This window comes from Scyliorhinus canicula, chromosome 1 (assembly GCF_902713615.1).
Source record: "Scyliorhinus canicula chromosome 1, sScyCan1.1, whole genome shotgun sequence".
Lineage (NCBI taxonomy): Eukaryota > Metazoa > Chordata > Chondrichthyes > Carcharhiniformes > Scyliorhinidae > Scyliorhinus > Scyliorhinus canicula.
The window spans coordinates 194,373,673-194,391,188 of NC_052146.1; the positions used below are offsets into that span (position 1 = coordinate 194,373,673).

Below are 17,516 nucleotides of genomic sequence, written 5' to 3' on the forward strand. Positions count from 1 at the left end.
CCTCTCCAACGTTTTTACCGGTCTCGTTTCATTCAAGCGAGAGAGCAACGAGGCTGGAGAATCGTGCCCAATGTTGATGTTAGTGACTAAAATGCAGATTTCAACAGGTTCCCATTTGAAGCAAGCCTCTAAACTTCAGCCTCAAACTGATGGCGTAACAGAGGGTTGGAGTTATTACAGAGGATTTACTGAAACAGACAAAACTGAGTCTGACAGGGTTGGAAAAGTCAAGGCACCCCTGTCACTGGGAAGAGGCTCCCTTTCTTTGAACTAGAAGGCCAGCTACTCACTTGGCCTGTGACCTCTGCTCCTCGCTGACAGCCTCCATGCTGCTTTGTTGGGTCATAATCTTCTCTCCACTACTGGCAACCAACCGCAGGAGGTTCTTCTGCTCTGCAAGCTGCTGCTCCAACTCCTGAAATAGATTCAGAAAACAAACGGTCTGTGAAACATAATCCTCACCATCCATGAAGCAAACAGCCAGGTTAACGTTAGGGTTGGCTCTATGCCCACTTCAGTCGAATCATTGGGCGAGATAGTGGGCGGGAAAAGCGGCTTTGAAAAGCTGCCGGACCAGTGACGGTTCCCTCCGCCTGCAACTTGGTTTTTAAAGATCGGGGCTCCATTTCTAATGACCGCGCAGCACACAAAAGTCTATATGGAACCCCTCCCTCAGAAGGCAGTGCTTGGGCATGACCCTCTCCCTCTTGAGCGGGGGGGGGGGGGGGGATCGCGTCACCTTTTTATGCCGGCGCGAAACACGATTTGGACATCTCGTGCAATTTTCCGCTCCAGTCACTGGTCCCGACCAACGAAAACAGGAGCGGAAAATCCGGCCCCCATTCACTCATCCCTTCGTGCTGACTGAACTACTGAATGCTTTGAGCATTTTGACCTGTTTTTTTGCTGGAGTCACTGCTTTCTGCAATACCTGAACTCATTCCGATATTGAACAAGAGTGCGATGCTCACAACAAACAACCTCGCCATGGAATAGACAAATGGTTGAAGATACTCAGTCTTCAGTTTTCTTTTTAAGCAACAAGAGGATATTGGTCAGGTTTACACTTCTTACCAGATCCCTGCTGGAAGGAACGGTCTGTGCTCCTTCCCAACTGACTTTGAGGAGCGCTCTGTGTCTTAACCAATGCCACGTCTCCAGCGCATCTTTCCTTCTGCTTATTATTCCACCATCTTCTTTGAGACGTGTTCTCAGGATGTGGTCAACACTCGCAAGATGACAGGCATCATTATGAGAAGGTGACAGTGGGTCACTCTAAGCGACTAAAATTTGTACAAAACTATGAGGGGCAGAGACAGGAAAGACTTGTTTCTCCTCGCTAACAGGTCAATTACACAGTGACGTTCTTTAAGCATGGTGAGCTGCTTGTGCACACCTGCCTTTGAAGACAAGTTACCCCCCCCGTGAACCAGCCAATATTAATTACTCAAACAACAGGCTACCTGGTCATCATCACACTGCCGTTTGTGGGACCTTGCTATGTAAACATTGGATGCATAGTTTCCTACATTACAGCAGTGACTACAGTTTTAAAAAAGACTTCCTTGGTGTAAAGAAACTGAAGTTATCCTGAGATCATGATAGTTGTAAGCTCGTCCATCTTCATCTTCTAAAAGTTATAGCTGAACCTTAGTTGCGCACACAGCCATTGTGTCCCACGTTAGCCTGACCAGGGAGCACCCCGTCTGAATGCACCAGCCCTCCATCCCCATAAGGAAAGGCAATTGCGCAGCTGATGCACGTGAAAAAAGCCCACCCAGCTGCCACACCACACTGTGGGGTGGGCTAGACTAGGGGCAAGTAGTACCTGCAGCCCTCAGAGGGAGAAGGCCCAGACTGCGGGAGCTGCCGGGCAATCCCTTGTATTCTCGGCAGTGCCAGAGTTCAACAATGGGCACTGCTGGGATTGCAGACAGACACAGGAAGAAGAGAAGATGAATGCTGGAGCAAGTTAAGTCAGATTTCTTTAAGGCAGATGGGCAGATGGGACCGGGCAGCCTAGATTGCTAAACTGGGGCGGGGGCGAGAAGACTAATTTTGGAGGCCTGGTGGGTGGGACCGAAGGGGTGGTAAAATTTTGGGGTGGAGAGGGGTGCTGTCTGCCTTTCCTAATCTTGAAAGCCTCTATTGAGTCTTTGCTGATCCTTCTCTGTTGTAAGGAAAATCAAACGCTGGCCTTTACTGTATGGATAAAGACTAACACCAGTGATGAGAGTTTTCGAATAAGAAATTGGCCGATGGCCCACTTGCCTTCTGCCGCTGTAAACTGTTCTGTTGGTGTTGATAGCGAGTTGCCCGGGCCTGTACCAGCCATTCCTGGACACTCGGACTCGAGTGGAATGTGGAATCTAATTCCGTGTCCTCCTTCTCCTGCACCACACCATGCTTTAACGGAGAGAAAACAAAACACAGGCTTATTTGGTGGGATATCATCAATTCCGACAATTCCCACCCAACTCTTTTTCTCATGGTACAAATTTTCATTTTAAATTTATTCGTGAAGAGGCACCTCGAAGGGCCAGTGGATATAACCCATTCTCATTGCCCCAAGTTTGACCCCAACTCCTTGATTTGTCACTTAGATTTGTTTTTTAATTTCCAGATTTTTAAATTAAAACTTAATTCAAATGCTCTATCTTCCACAGTAGGATTTGGACTCCGATCTGCGGGAAGGTTCAGTGACAGAATCATTCTATTAATTACCTTCAGAGATATGAGGGAAGGATCTATATTTCCCTCAGTATCCAAAATTTTATCCACCTCTGTATTGGATATACTCAACGACGATGCCTCCACTGATCACTGTCGTAGCGAATTCCAAAGATTCACAACTCTCTGACTGAAGACATTTCCTCTTATCTCGGCCTTAAAGGAGACCGTGATCCGTACTTCTGCACTCTCGTCAGGGCAAACAGCTTCTCAGCATCTACTCTGTCAAGCCCACTAAGGTTTTCACCTGTTTCGGCAGGACCACCTTCTGAACACTGGGGCCACCACACCTGGGGGCCTGTATAGACAAGTGGGACCCGCAATGTTGGTGGTGCCACTGAAAAGCAGATGGGCTCATCCATCAGGTAACCTATAGCAGCCACACTCTGCAAGTGACGGGACCGCAGTAAAGACCAACAGTGAGCGTGGACAGGCTGACTACACCAGGGTTCAAGTCCCTACCATTGGTGTGGAGAACTGTCGTCAGGTAGGCTCCAACAATAGTCAACCAACGATGTTAATGATAACTAGGTTTGTAATTCCACCTGTAGAAAAATGAAGGGCGATCTCACTGTTCGAAAGATAGTTAAAGGATTTGATGGGGCAGAGAAACTATGGGCAGGATCTAATGGCTGCACTGTGCCCGACTTGCGACGTGGGCGGTGAATATCACGAGAGGCTTCACGCGAGATTATCCGGCTCGCTATGCCTCGTGAGACCTCACGAGATCTTGCAAGACGTCGCGATCTGGATCCCACCCACAATGGGTGGGTCCAAAATTTGCATATTCAAGTGAGCAGTTCGGCTCACATGAATGTGTCTACGCCGGACCTACCCAGCGCCTCGCCTCAGAGATCTCGGGTGGGCCCCGTTGAGTATTGGTTTCCATAAACTTGGGGAGGTCTCCCGGGCGATCGGAGGCCCCCGGGTGGGCAGCCTCTGGGCAGCATGGTACCCTAGCACTGTTGATGCCATCCGGGCACCTTGGTGCTGCCAGGCTGGCATCCTGGCAATGCCACCTTGGCACCCTGACAGTATCACATGGCAAAATGGGCAAATATGTCAAGTACCATTGTGATTAGACAGGATGTGGAGGCAGGAGAGTAGCATGCAGTTTATGTTCAAATGCACAGAGATACATAGATTGCTGTGATAGAATATTATATTTTTCAATATTTTCCCAGTATCACTGCAGCATCCTGTGAAACAGGCTTATGTGTGAGAGTTTGGGTGTGAATAACCTAATTAAACTGAAAACAGTCGACTACAAGGGATTATAATAATATTCATTAGTGTCACACGTAGGCTTACATTAACACTGCAATGAAGTTACTGTGAAATTTCCCGAGTCGCCACACTCCGCCGCCTGTTCGGGTACACGGAGAGAGAAGTCAGAATGCCCAAATCACCTAACAGCACGTCTTTCGGGACTTTGTGGGAGGAAACTGGAGCACCCAGAGAAAACGCACGCATACACGGGGAAAATGTGCAGACTCCGCACAAATAGTGACCCAAGCTGGGAATCGAACCCAGGTCCCTGGCGCTGTGAAGCAACAGGGCTAACCAGAGTGCTACCTTGCCTATTAGGTGAGAAAGCAAATCGTTTGAAGTGGAAATGAGCAGAGCTAAGTTGGAGTACCAATGGACAGACTGAATAGAAATTTACATTAGGACGATAAGGGAAATAACTTGAAATTAACTAACGTATTTGAAAAGGAACATGCACAATTGGCATAGATTGTAAATGGATGAAGCAAAGTTTACTTTTACCCCAAAATCAATAGCCATAAAAGAGCTTTAAATTCTGAGTGAAGAAACTTCTAAAGGAACATACAACTGCAAAGTTGTAAAGTTGTAAAGGGGCTGTTTAGCACAGGGCTAAATCGTTGGCTTTGAAAACAGACCAAGGCAGGCCAGCAGCACGGTTCGATTCCCGTAACAGCCTCCCGAACAGGCGCCGGTATGTGGCGACTAGGGGCTTTTCACAGTAACTTCATTTGAAGCCTACTTGTGACAATAAGCGATTTTCATTTTAAAAGGGGGAATTAGCTCAAGTGGTAGAGGGCTCGCTTAGCATGCGAGAGGTAGTGGGATCGATGCCCACATTCTCCACTCCATTTTAGGGCAGCACGGTACAGTGGATAGCACAACTGCTTCACAGCTCCAGGGTCCCAGGTTCCAAACCGGCTTGGGTCACTGTCTGTGCGGAGTCTGCACATCCTCCCCGTGTGTGCGTGGGTTTCCTCCGGGTGCTCCGGTTTCCTCCCACAGTCCAAGATGTGTAGGTTAGGTGGATTGGCCATGATAGATTGCCCTTAAGTGTCCAAAATTGCCCTTAGTGTTGGGTGGGGTTACTGGGTTATGGGGATAGGGTAGAGGTGTTGACCTTGGGTAGGGTGCTCTTTCCAAGAGCCGGTGCAGACTCGATGGGCCGAATGGCCTCCTTCTGCACTGTAAATTTTATGAGAAAATTCTATGAGAAAGTTAAAGGGAAAAAAAACAATGAACGAGAGGTTGAAGACTGTTGTCGGGTGCAGTTATGAGATCCTGATGCAGTGTGTGCTGGAAACAGACCTCGGAAGAAGCAGTTGGCACCACCCTCAGAGTCATTAAGTTAGAGGGTTTTACAGTAAAGAACGAGGCCCTTTGGTCCAGCAATTCTAATCCTATTTTCCATGCTGTATGTGTGCAAGATTTTGAGACAAATTTTGGCTTCTTAGTATCAATTGAGAGGGAGACAGAGAGAGAAAAGCCTGTGTACGAGTTTCACAACAGCAACAGCTGATTTGGGGTAATATTATTAAAATATTGATCATTTAAACTTTATGAGCACTGTTCCCTAAAAGGGATGCTTAGCTTCGAGTTAATTAGGCAGAAATATTTTGGTAAACGTTTATAAAAGTACTGCTAACTGTGTAAATGTAATCCTGCGTCTTTATGTTTTTCCCCCTTTATATTAATAAATATTTAAAAGTACTTTTTAAAATCTTCACCAGTGGTTTGAAATTATTTTCTCCTGACTTCAGATACCTTCTCTTAAAATACAAATTGCAAATTGTTGAAAATTGTTGTGATAGTTTGTTCAAGTTTCCCTTTGGTTTTGCGCAGCCCTGACTCGCCATCTGCCATATCATATTGTTGCACAGAACAGAGACATGCCTTGTGCCGGGGTTTATGCTTCACATGAGCCTCCTCCCATTTCACTTGATCCCACTCTGTCAGCATGTCTTTCTAGTTCTTTCTCCCTAACATGTTTATCCATCCTCCTCTTAATGCATCCATGTGATTCACCAGAGCTACTCCCCATGGTAGCAGGTTTCACAATCAAACCACTTTCTGGTAAAGTTTCTCCAAAATTCCTCATTGGTTATTTTGGTGACTGCCTTATATATATGTTCCCCAGTTTTGGGCGCCTCCAAAAGTGAAAACATCTCTTCATCTACCCTATCAAATCATTAGTGTGCATACGCATGTATGTATCTGTGTGCGCAAGTGGGCGTAGTCCCCAATGTATCTCTGCTATGCACTATAAGATTCTCTTCATTTTAGACAGAGGTTCATTTGCTACATTCCATAAAACATAAACTATAACAAAAATAAAATGGGAACACTGCAGTGTCTGTAGTGATTTGTGAGCTTGCTGAAGATTTTTTCCCCCCTTCATCTGCAAGATATGGGCAGGGGGTAGGATTTTTAAAAATCTAGCCTCCCACAGTGAAACATTGCTGTGGAACCGAGTGTGCTCCAAAGGGTATAATACAGTTTAACAAGAGGATGAGAGTAAAGATCGTACTTTGATAGTGATGCTTCTGTCCTGCAGCATTCTCTGCAGCTCCGTCAAACTCCCCTTTAGATTCCGGAGTTTCTCAGTCAGGTTCTCCGCTTGTTCCCGGGTCTGGGGCTTTCCCTGCATAAGCAGGTTCTCGCTGTTCATGAAGAGCTCAGAAACGAATGCCACTTTCTGCTCAATCTCCACCAACATGTTCTGTAGCAGCGGAAACAGTGAAGTCAACGGCAAGCAACTTAACAGTGCGCGCGGACACACACAACAACGGCAGAAACACAAACACACAGGCACACCTTCACCCAGCACCACACACACACACATATGAAAATGAAATGAAAATCGCTTATTGTCACAAGTAGGCTTCAAATGAAGTTACTGTGAAAAGCCCCTAGTCGCCACATTCCACCGCCTGTTCGGGGAGGCTGGTACGGGAATTGAACCATGCTGCTGGCCTGCCTTGGTCTGCTGTAAAAGCCAGCGATGTAGCCCAGTGTGCTTCACCCTGCATCACTCACACACACACATTCACCCCCCACCACACACACACACACACAAACACATTCACCCCCCCGCCCCCCCCCCCCCCCCCCCCCCCCCCCCCCTCCCCCCCCCCAACACACACAGACATTCTCTCTGTAAATAGTTTAGAATTCAGAAATGTTTTTGTTTTGCAAAGACATCCTGCTTCGGCAAGCTGGTTCACAGATTGTTGAGCATGTGTCCTTGACAATATTTATCTCTCAGATGGTGGGTGGCAAGGTAGCACAGTGGTTATCACTGCTGCCTCACAGCACCAAGGACCCGGGTTCAAATCTGGAGTTTGTACATTTTCTCTGTGTCTGTGTGGGTTTCCTCCAGGTGCTCTGGTTTCCTCCCACAGTCCAAAGATGTGCAGGTTAGGTGGATTGGCCATGATAAATTGCCCCTTAGTATCCAGTCATGTGCAGGTTAGGTTATGGGATTTGCAGGGATAGGGAGGCATGGACGGACAGAGTGGACATGGGTAGAATGTTCATTCGAACAGTTGATGCACACTCGATGGGCCGAATGGCTCCTGTTGCACTGGAGAGATTCTATGAAAGCATCTAAAACAGATTATCTGGAGAGTGGTGTATTGCTGTTTGTGGGATCTTACTGTGCACAAATTGCCTGCTGCATTTTGCAAATTGCAGCAGTAACTGCAGTTCATAAAAAGTCTGGCTTTGACTGTGAAGCACTTTGAGACACCCGGAGGTTGTCGGGTCATTTTCCTTCCACTGAGCTGAGGGGACCTATCTGGGAACGGCTTGTTGTGGGAGCTACAGATACCTATTGAGCGTTCCCTGTGGGCAAACCGTACCTCACTGACTGTTCCCCACAGCAGACAGCATTTGGTGATCATGCCACCCAAATGGCTATCTAAAACTCATACATGTACATGTCCGTACCAGCCAGCCTGAGTCAAAAGATCGTCCGTTCAATTCCCACCCCAGAGACTGAAGCACAAAATGTAGGCTGATATTCTCAATGTGGTGAAAGAGTGCCATATTGTCGGTGATGCCATCCTTCATATAAGACGTTGAACCAGGGACCTGCCTGCCAAGTGGGATTACACGGTAGCGCAGCATGGTAGCACAGTGGTTAGCACTGTTGCTTCACAGCTCCAGGGTCCCATGTTCGATTCCTGGCTTAGGTCACTGACTGTGTAGAGTTTGTAGGTTTTCCCCGTGTCTGTGTGGGTTTCCTCCGGGTGCTCTGGTTTCCTCCCACAGTCCAAAGATGTGCAGGTTAGGTGGATTGGCCATGCCAAATTGTCTCTTAGTGTCCAAACAGATTGGGTGGTGTTACTGGGATAGGGTGGAGATGTGTGGGCTTGGGTAAGGTTCTCTTTCCAAGGACCGGTGCAGACTCGATGGGCCGAATGACCACCTTCTACACTGTAAATTCTAACAAAACAAAACCAACAGAAGAAGAGCAGGAGCTCCTCCCTATTGGCTGCCGAGGTTACAATAGTGACTACACATTTTGAAAGCACTTCATTGGTCGTGAAGCGCTTTTGAACCGTACGACATGCTAGAATCAATTATTAAAGAGGTAGGAGCAGGACGTTTAGAAAATCATAATAGGGGTGTTGTTTATGTAAGCCATGTTGGCTGGGTCCTGTTGTTTGTTTGGTGTGTGGTTGTTTATTTTGTTAAAATTTATAACATAGATGCCTCAATAAAATATTTTTAAAAATAAAATCATAATACAATCAGAGAGAATAAATATGGTTTTGTGAAAAGAAAATAGTTGTTGACAAATGAGAGTCCTCGAGTATGTAACAGCAGGATGGATCAAGGGGAACAAGTAGATGTAGTGTATTTAGATTGCTATAGGCCGTTTGATAAAGTGCTGCAGAAAATGGTAATAGACAATATAAGAGCATATTGATTTCAGGCTGATATATGAGCACGGATAGAAGACTTGCTAACCAATCAGAAACAGGGAGTCAGGATAAATGGTTATTTTCAGGGTGACAAACTGACCAGTGGAGCACTGCAGGGATCGGTGCTGAGCTCTCAACTATTACGATCTCTATTAATGACTTGGATGAAGGGACTAATTGTATTGTAGCCAAATTTACTGATGCTACAAACACAGGTAGGAGAGCAAGTTGTGGGGAGAATACAGAGAGGCTGCAAAGGGATATAAATAGGTTAAGTGAGTGAGCAAAACATTAGTAGATGGGATATAATGTGGGAAAATACAAGGTTGCCCACTTTGGCAGGAAGAATAGAAAAACAGAATATTATTTAAATGGAGAAAAATGCAGAATGTGGCAGTGCAGAGGAATCTGGGTGTCCTTGTACACAGATCACATAAAGTAAACATGCAGATATAGCAAGAATTAAGAAGGCATACGGAATGTTGGCCTCTACTGCAAGAGGGGTGGTGTATAAAAAGAGGGAAGTCTTGCCGCAGCTGTACAGGACATTGGTGAGGCCACAGCTGGAGTACGGTGTGCAAGTTTTGGCCACCTTACCGAAGGAGGGACAGACTTGCATTGGAAGCAGTTCAGAGAAGGTTCACTGGGCTAATTCCTAGGACGAGGGGTGTGTTTTATCAAAAGTTGAGCAAGTTGAACCCATAGTCACTGGAGTTCAGAAGAATGAGAGGTGTTCTTATTGAAATGAATAATGTTCTGAGGGACTTGACAGGATTGATGCTGAGAGGATGTTTTCTCTCATGGTGAATCCAAAACTAGGGGGAAGAGTTTCAAAATAATGGATTTAATGAATACAAGAGGGAGATGAGGAGGGGTTTCTTCTCTCAGAGGGTCTTTGGAATTCTCTGCTTCAGTGAGCAGTGGAGTCAGGGTCATTGAATATATTCAAGGCTGAGTTAGATCAAATTTGATTGTCAAGGAAGCCAAGAACGGGAACATGAGAGTTATGGTGACAGTCTGATCAGCCTTGACCTTACTGAAGACCAGAGCAAGCTCGATGGGCTGAATGGCCTACTCCTGCGCCTATCGCTAATGTTCTTATGTAAGTTGTTCTTGTGCAAAAGCTATTTTATAACACAACTCACCACAGTTAAAAATCTAGACATGCAAGGAAAATAAATCTTTATTATCTGTACTTCTTTGAACTTGAGCCAATACCTGACAGTCAATGAGCTGTTCCTCCATGTCCACCTGCTCCTTAGGGACTTGCAGTGTTGCGTCCAGTGCGGCCTTTGTCATTAGAAGCCAATTGTCCAGTTCATCAACCTCACTGCAATACATTTTCAGAGTTTGTTCCTGGCGCTGATCCTCCACCTGTTCATTCAGCCTCTCCTGAAAAAAAAATCAAGGACACATTTTTGTGCACTGTTTTTGCTGCTCAAGATGTCATCTGCTCCCCATCGGCAAGACCAAACCTAGATTAGGTCATTGCTTTCTGAGTGTCTCCAGTCAGCTCACAATTGTGAGCACGAGCATGCAGCCATTTAGCCACTTCCATTCTCCATCCCACTCTGACCTCTCTATCCTTGGCCTGCTACTACCTTCTGACCTCAGCACTAAGATAAACAACTTCGGATCAAAATCACTGTTTCCAATTGTGATGATTCTGCTGGAACCATTTCCACCTCCAGGCTCAGCTTTATTCTTTACTTGTCCTGATACCACCCTATGTTTGCCTTGCACCATCATCACTTTCATCATTTAATCACCCCTGCCTTCCCTCCACCCTATAAGCTCATAAGATGTACGAGCAGAAGTAGGCCATTCGGCCCATCAAAGGGCAGCACGGTGGCACAGTGGTTAGCATTGCTGCCTACGGCGCTGAGGACCCGGGTTCGAATCCCGGCCCTGGGTCACTGTCCATGTGGAGATTGCACATTCGCCCCGTGTCTGCGTGGGTTTCACCCCCACAACCCAAAGATGTGCAGGATAGGTAGATTGAACACTCTAAATTGCCCCTTAATTGGAAAAAATAATTGGGTACTCTAAATTTATTTATTTTTTAAAAATTCGGCCCATCAAGTCTGCTCTGCCATTCAATGAGATCATGGCTGATCTCAGGATAATTCTCAACTCCATTTTCCTGGCTTATCCCCGTAACCCTTGATTCCCTTACTGATTAAAAATCTATCTATCTCACCATTAAACATACTTATTGACCCAGCCTCTACAACCCTCTGTGGTAAAGAATTCCACAGATTCACTACTCTCTGATAGAAGAAATTCCTCTTCTTCTCTGTCATAAATGGATGACCCCATTATTCTGAGATTATGCCCTCTGGTCCTAGACTCCCAAAAGGGGAAATATCCTCTCAACGTTTATCTTGTGAAGCCACTGTGAATCCTATACGTCTCAAAAAGGTTGCCTCTCATTCTTCTAAACTCTAATGAGTACAGGCCTAACCTACTCAACCTCTCCTCAAAGAAAACCCCCCCTCCATACCTGGGAACAACCTCGTGAACCTTCTCTGGACTGTCTCCAATGTCAGTACATCTTTCGTAGCCATGATGTGGAGATGCCGGCGTTGGACTGGGGTGAGCACAGTAAGAAGTCTTACAACACCAGGTTAAAGTCCAACAGGTTTGTTTCAAACACGAGCTTTCGGAGCACGGCTCCTTCTTCAGGTGAATGGAAAGGCTTGTTCCAGAAATGTTTATATAGACACAGTCAGAGATGCCCCGGAATGCGAGCACCTGCAGGCAATCAAATCATCAAAGATGCAGAGAGAGAGGTAACTCCAGGTTAAAGAGGTGTGAATTGTCCCAAGCCAGTTCAGTCGGTAGGCCTCTGCAAGTCCAGGCTTGTTGGTGGGGGCCGAATGTAATGCGACATGAATCCCAGATCCCGGTTGAGTCCGCATTCATGCGTGCGGAACTTAGCTATAAGTTTTTGCTCAGCAATTTTGCGTTGTCGCGTCTCCTGAAGGCCTCCTTGTAGAATGCTGACCCGGAGATCAGAGGCTGAATGTCCTTGACTGCTGAAGTGTTCCCCAACTGGAAGGGAACAGTCCTGCCTGTTGATAGTCGCACGATGCCCGTTTATTCGTTGTCGCAGTGTCTGCATGCAGTTGGGGAACACTTCAGCAGTCAAGGACATTCAGCCTCTGATCTCCGGGTCAGCATTCTACAAGGAGGCCTTCAGGAGACGCGACAACGCAAAATTGCTGAGCAAAAACTTATAGCTAAGTTCCGCACGCATGAATGCGGACTCAACCGGGATCTGGGATTCATGTCGCATTACATTCGGCCCCCACCAACAAGCCTGGACTTGCAGAGGCCTACCGACTGAACTGGCTTGGGACAATTCACACCTCTTTAACCTGGAGTTACCTCTCTCTCTGCATCTTTGATGATTTGATTGCCTGCAGGTGCTCGCATTCCGGGGCATCTCTGACTGTGTCTATATAAACATTTCTGGAACAAGCCTTTCCATTCACCTGAAGAAGGAGCCGTGCTCCGAAAGCTCGTGTTTGAAACAAACCTGTTGGACTTTAACCTGGTGTTGTAAGACTTCTTACTGTACATCTTTCCTTAGATATAGAACATAGAACATAGAACAGTACAGCACAGAACAGGCCCTTTGGCCCTCGATGTTGTGCCGAGCAATGATCACCCTACTCAAACCCACGTATCCACCCTATACCCGTAACCCAACCCCCCCCCCCCCCCCCCCCCAACCTTACTTTTTAGGACACTACGGGCAATTTAGCATGGCCAATCCACCTAACCCGCACTTCTTTGGACTGTGGGAGGAAACCGGAGCACCCGAAGGAAACCCACGCACACACGGGGAGGACGTGCAGACTCCACACAGACAGTGACCCAGCCGGGAATCGAACCTGGGACCCTGGAGCTGTGAAGCATTTATGCTAACCACCATGCTACCGTGCTGCCCATGGGAAACAAAAGTGTTCACAGTATTCCAGGTGTGGTCTAAGTAGTGCCTTGTATAGTTTTAGCAGGATTTGCCTATTTTAAACTCCATTCTCTTTGAAATAAAGGCCAACATTCTATTTGCCTTCCCTATTACCTGCTATCACAGGTTCTTCCCTCCCTTAACTCCCCTGCCCCAAACCCCATTTTTCCCTGTATTTGTACTTGCCTAAAAACTCTTCAACCTCTAACATCTTCCCGTTCTGACAGTAACTCTGTTCCCCTCCCCACAGTTGTGGCCTGACCTGCTGAGTACTTCCAGAATTTCTGTATTTTTAATTTAAGGTCACAGAACTTAACTGGCCAGATGGGTTTGGAACATGCAATATGTGGTTGCGCTGTTAGAATAGGTACTGTGCATCAAAGGACCTGCTAGGAGGAGTTGTCACTGCTTCAAGCTTGCTTTTGATCGATTTATATGGTAGAATGTCATTGTGCAGTGAACACTGGAGGTCTTGTGGTTCAGTGGGTACTGTCCCTGCCTCTGAGTCAAAGTCCTGCCCCAGGACCTGATGGCCAAGGAAGGTGTATTCATAATGCGGTCAAGCAGGTTGAGTGTCAACTTGCAAATCCTTCCAAATAGGCCAATGGATGGTGGTAAGAGTGGGAGAGACTCCTGGTCAAACATGCTTGTTGTGGAGTGACGACCCTCAAGCTATAAGCCTCTGGCGACAGACCAGCAACCTGTTGCTGGAATTACGAGCTGGTTAAACGGACAAAAGTGCACCACTAGGTGTGGGAAGAGAATTGGATGGACGATGAGTGCCTGAGAGTGATTGAAGGACATGGCTTCTTCTCTGTTATCTAATCGTAAAGAAATGTTCTTTCATTAAATGTTTATTTATTTAAATATTCATCAGCTACAGTAAGGTAATATCCCACAGCTGAAAATACTAGCCTAATACAGGAGGAACATTACAGGTGTCAAAAAACTGCCAGCGTCTTTTAGGTGATATATTTGGAGGTGCAAAAACATGAAATATCCTCAGGGTTGGCAATGCCGTCAGTCCAACTAGTCAACATTCCTTGTGTCCCAGCACCTGTATCTGATAATGGCTGGATTTTCTGGCCGAGCCAAAGGTAAATGGATTTTTGGCTGACTCGCCGCATCCCCATGGCGGGACCTGAAAATTCAGGCCAATGTGTTACTCTTCAGAGGACCCCACCAACCCCCCTTAATAAACACTTGCAAATCTGACCATTGTCTCAGTGAAGTAGGTGTTTCAGGTCCTGCCTGAGTCCAGTTCTTCCCATTTCATGCTAACCCCCTTGTTCTGCTGACCCGATCCTCTACATGGCCTCCTTCGGCACTATAAATTCTATGATATGATTCTATGATCACGGAGACGTGGAATTTTCTTTTGAAAAAGTCATTTATAGTCCCCTTGACAGCTGTGTCTCCACAGGATAAGCTCTCCCACAATTGTCGGGAGAGGGCCCTGACTGCCAGAGGGGTGCCGGACATACAAACCCTGACCACCTCTGAGGAACGGGCCCTGGAGGTGACTGGGCTGGCCGAGGTCAGAGCGGTCACCAATGTGGAGGTTGGCACACGATGCAGAGGTAAGGATCCACTGGGCCCCACCTGGAGGACCTGTAAAACGTGAGTTATTATTGTCATTCTGACTGACCCATCCCTCCCGCTGACCACATGTCCATTTTCCCGTGGGTCCTCCAGCCGAAGGCACTGGCCTATCCTGGTTGGCACCCTCCCCTGCCTCCCATGAGACCATCTCGGAGGAGAGCTGCGATAATGCCACAATTGACGCGTCACAGCTGTCATCACCACCCTCCACCAGTGCAGACGAATGCACCTCGGTGGGAAACGTTAGTGGTGAGGCTTCTGGGGCACAATCTGATGAGCACCACACAGCTGCTGATGTACATCAAGTGGAGGCAGGAAGGTCCAGGCGACACAGCAGTCGGAGGTTTTCTGGATTCCAGAACCGAGCTGGGTCCCAACCAGATGCTGAGCCTTTGGTACAGGGTTAGCAAAAGCTGATGGATGCATTAGGGACTGGCCGGGACATTCAGAGGGAGATGTCAGCGACACACCAGCATATCCACAGGCGCTGAGAGATGTCCCAGAGCCTACGGGCGCAGGAGATGTCGCCGGCAATGCGTAGCATCGAGGTCAACACTGCTAGGGTGGCGACTGCAGTGGAGAGCCTGGTGCAAGACAATGGCACCATTAGTGAAGGTGTCTAAGAATCGCGCAGCGGCTGAAGGCCTCGGCAGAATGTCTGACTCACTGGGGGACGTGGCCCAATACCAGGCTGACCTTGATGAGTTTCTGCGGGACATGTTCCACTCTCAGATGGGAATGGCCGAGGCGCTGGGGAGCTTGCCCCTGTCGCACATGAGTCCCAGAGTCCCCAGAGGACGCCCGCTAGAGACATAGGGGGCCATGGGACGTGGTAAGCAGCTGGCTGCCTGCACCTTAGATGTGCATCCTGGGGACACACCTAGACATAGCGATAGAGCAAGGAAGGGTAAGCATGTTGAGGATCACTGGGGGAGGGGGGGAGGGAAGGAGATGGGGGTAGTGGGGCGAGTGGGCATTGTTGGACACCTGTGACACATTTGAAAACCCTTGACCACAACAGCATGATGCCTCTGTCACTTTCTTCCGCAATGCGGGCGATCTCCATACATTTGGCCCATCTCTCCAGGTATCTCCCCCTCCTCCTGCACCGCGTGCAGGTGCTGGGTGTGAGCGAGCACTCACCAAACAGGCTGAGGTCAGACTATGGCATAGATTGATGAGCACTGGCGCTCAGCTCTCTGTGGGTTATCGTCACCCCCCTGCCCTTGACAGTGACCCGCTGACGGTGCGACACAATCCCAGAACCCTGGAGTGATTTAACACAGACCCTGGCAGAGTGTGAAACGGGGGTTTGGGGTAAGGGTAGTGCTGACGGACCAGGCTATGTGAAGCAGGTGAGTATGACAGTCTCCCTGGCCCTCCAGGCTTGCAGGACCCTCACCGCTGCCACCTGTCCTGCAACGTCTGAGGGTCCTCCGGTTCATTCCCGGCCTCGTCCTCCAGCCCCTGTGTGCCCGGTGTCTCCTCATCAACTTTGACGTCCTCCTCCTTGGAGGCGGCTGCATGTTCCTCATCCCCAGCCTCCAGCACATCACCCCGCTGCTGTGCCAGGTTGTGGAGGACACAGCAGACCGAAGGTCCCCCCACCCTGCACCAGCACGGGAGGGGGGGGGGGGGGGGGGGGGGGGGGGGGTCGCCCCGCTGCGAAAGCTAAAGAAATTTGGCATATCTGCATCAACTCTCAGAAACCTCTACAGATGTCTGATAGAGAGCATCCTAACCGGCTGCATCACAGCCTGGTATGGCAACTGCTCAATCCAAGATCGCAGGAAACTGCAGACTGTGGTGAACTCAGCCCAACGCATCACACAAATTCGCCACCCCCACATCTGTATACACCTCCCGCTGCCTCAGGAAAGCAGACAGCATTGTCAGAGATCCCTCCCACCCAGGCTTTGCCTTCTTCCAGACCCTTTCATCAGGCAGAAGGTACAAAAGTCTGAAGACCCCCAGACATAGGAACAGCTTCCCCACAGCTACAAGACTCCACAACGACCTCCCCTCAGATGATCTGTTCCCTGTAAGAACACTATTCACGATGCCCTATGCTGCTCTTGCTCATGTATTTTCTTTGTTTGGCCCCTTGTTCCGCACTGTAACCAATCACTGTTTGTCAATGTACCATTTGTCAATGTTCTCTGTTGATTATTATTTTGTCTACTATGTACCTACTGTGTACGTTCCCTCGGCAACAGAAAAATACTTTTCACTGTACTTCGGTAGATGTGACAATAAATCAAATCAAATCAAATCATTTTATTTTCAAGCCTTCACCGTATCTTTGTGCCTTTCCCATCACAGAAAACAATTGCTCAAAAGAACATTTAAGGTATGATGGAACCATCAATTCACCAGACACGTGTTTCTGATATGAATCTAGGCTTTAATCGACTTACTTCAGAGCCAGCCTGTTACCCGTTGATGAACTCTTAGTGAACTCAGGCTGACTCTGGACACGGGTATTTATACAGCTGCACTAGGGGGACGAGTCATGGGCGGAGCCAAGGGTGGAGCCCAGTACAAGTTCCTGAGTACTCCCAGCGCTACTCCCCCTAGTGGTAGGATAGCGCTACTGCGCTTACAAAGACAGTGTGAATTATCATATATATCTATATATTACATTCACCACAAGGTACACCAGATGCTTAAATTTGCAGATGATTGTTACTGTACACCGTCAAGTATCTGCACCTCCAGCCAGCACGATTCCCAGTCACATCAGCTGTCCATCATCCCCATGCCCTCTCTCTGAAATCACAGGGTCCATCCCAGTCTCCCTTCCCAATGCTTATATTTTCCCTATGCCTCTTTAAACTTATCTTTTCCAAACAACATTCGCCCATTTCAGCTTTTATGTTTTAGATTCTGGCCAGGCATTTCAGTTCCTGGTAGCTGACTGTGTAAAAGACATGGGCGGGATTCTCTGGTCGCCAACGCCAAAATCGCATTCGGCCGGAGAATCACCATTTCCAACAAAATTGCAGGGGGTGCCC

The 17,516-nt window shown here is 47.8% G+C and overlaps 1 protein-coding gene across 16 annotated transcripts in view; it reads right to left on the bottom strand.

The window, feature by feature from the left end:
* The window catches only part of syne1b (spectrin repeat containing, nuclear envelope 1b), a 667,652-nt gene that overhangs the window by 217,194 nt on the left and 432,942 nt on the right, over positions 1-17,516 (bottom strand). For all 16 annotated transcript variants that reach the window (XM_038805568.1, XM_038805603.1, XM_038805543.1 and 13 more), the window contains 4 exons: positions 10,143-10,316; positions 6,524-6,715; positions 2,272-2,406; positions 291-415 (listed from right to left, as the gene is read on the bottom strand). In XM_038805568.1, coding sequence (XP_038661496.1) covers positions 291-415; positions 2,272-2,406; positions 6,524-6,715; positions 10,143-10,316 — 626 coding nt within the window. The remainder of the gene's footprint in view (positions 1-290; positions 416-2,271; positions 2,407-6,523; positions 6,716-10,142; positions 10,317-17,516) is intronic.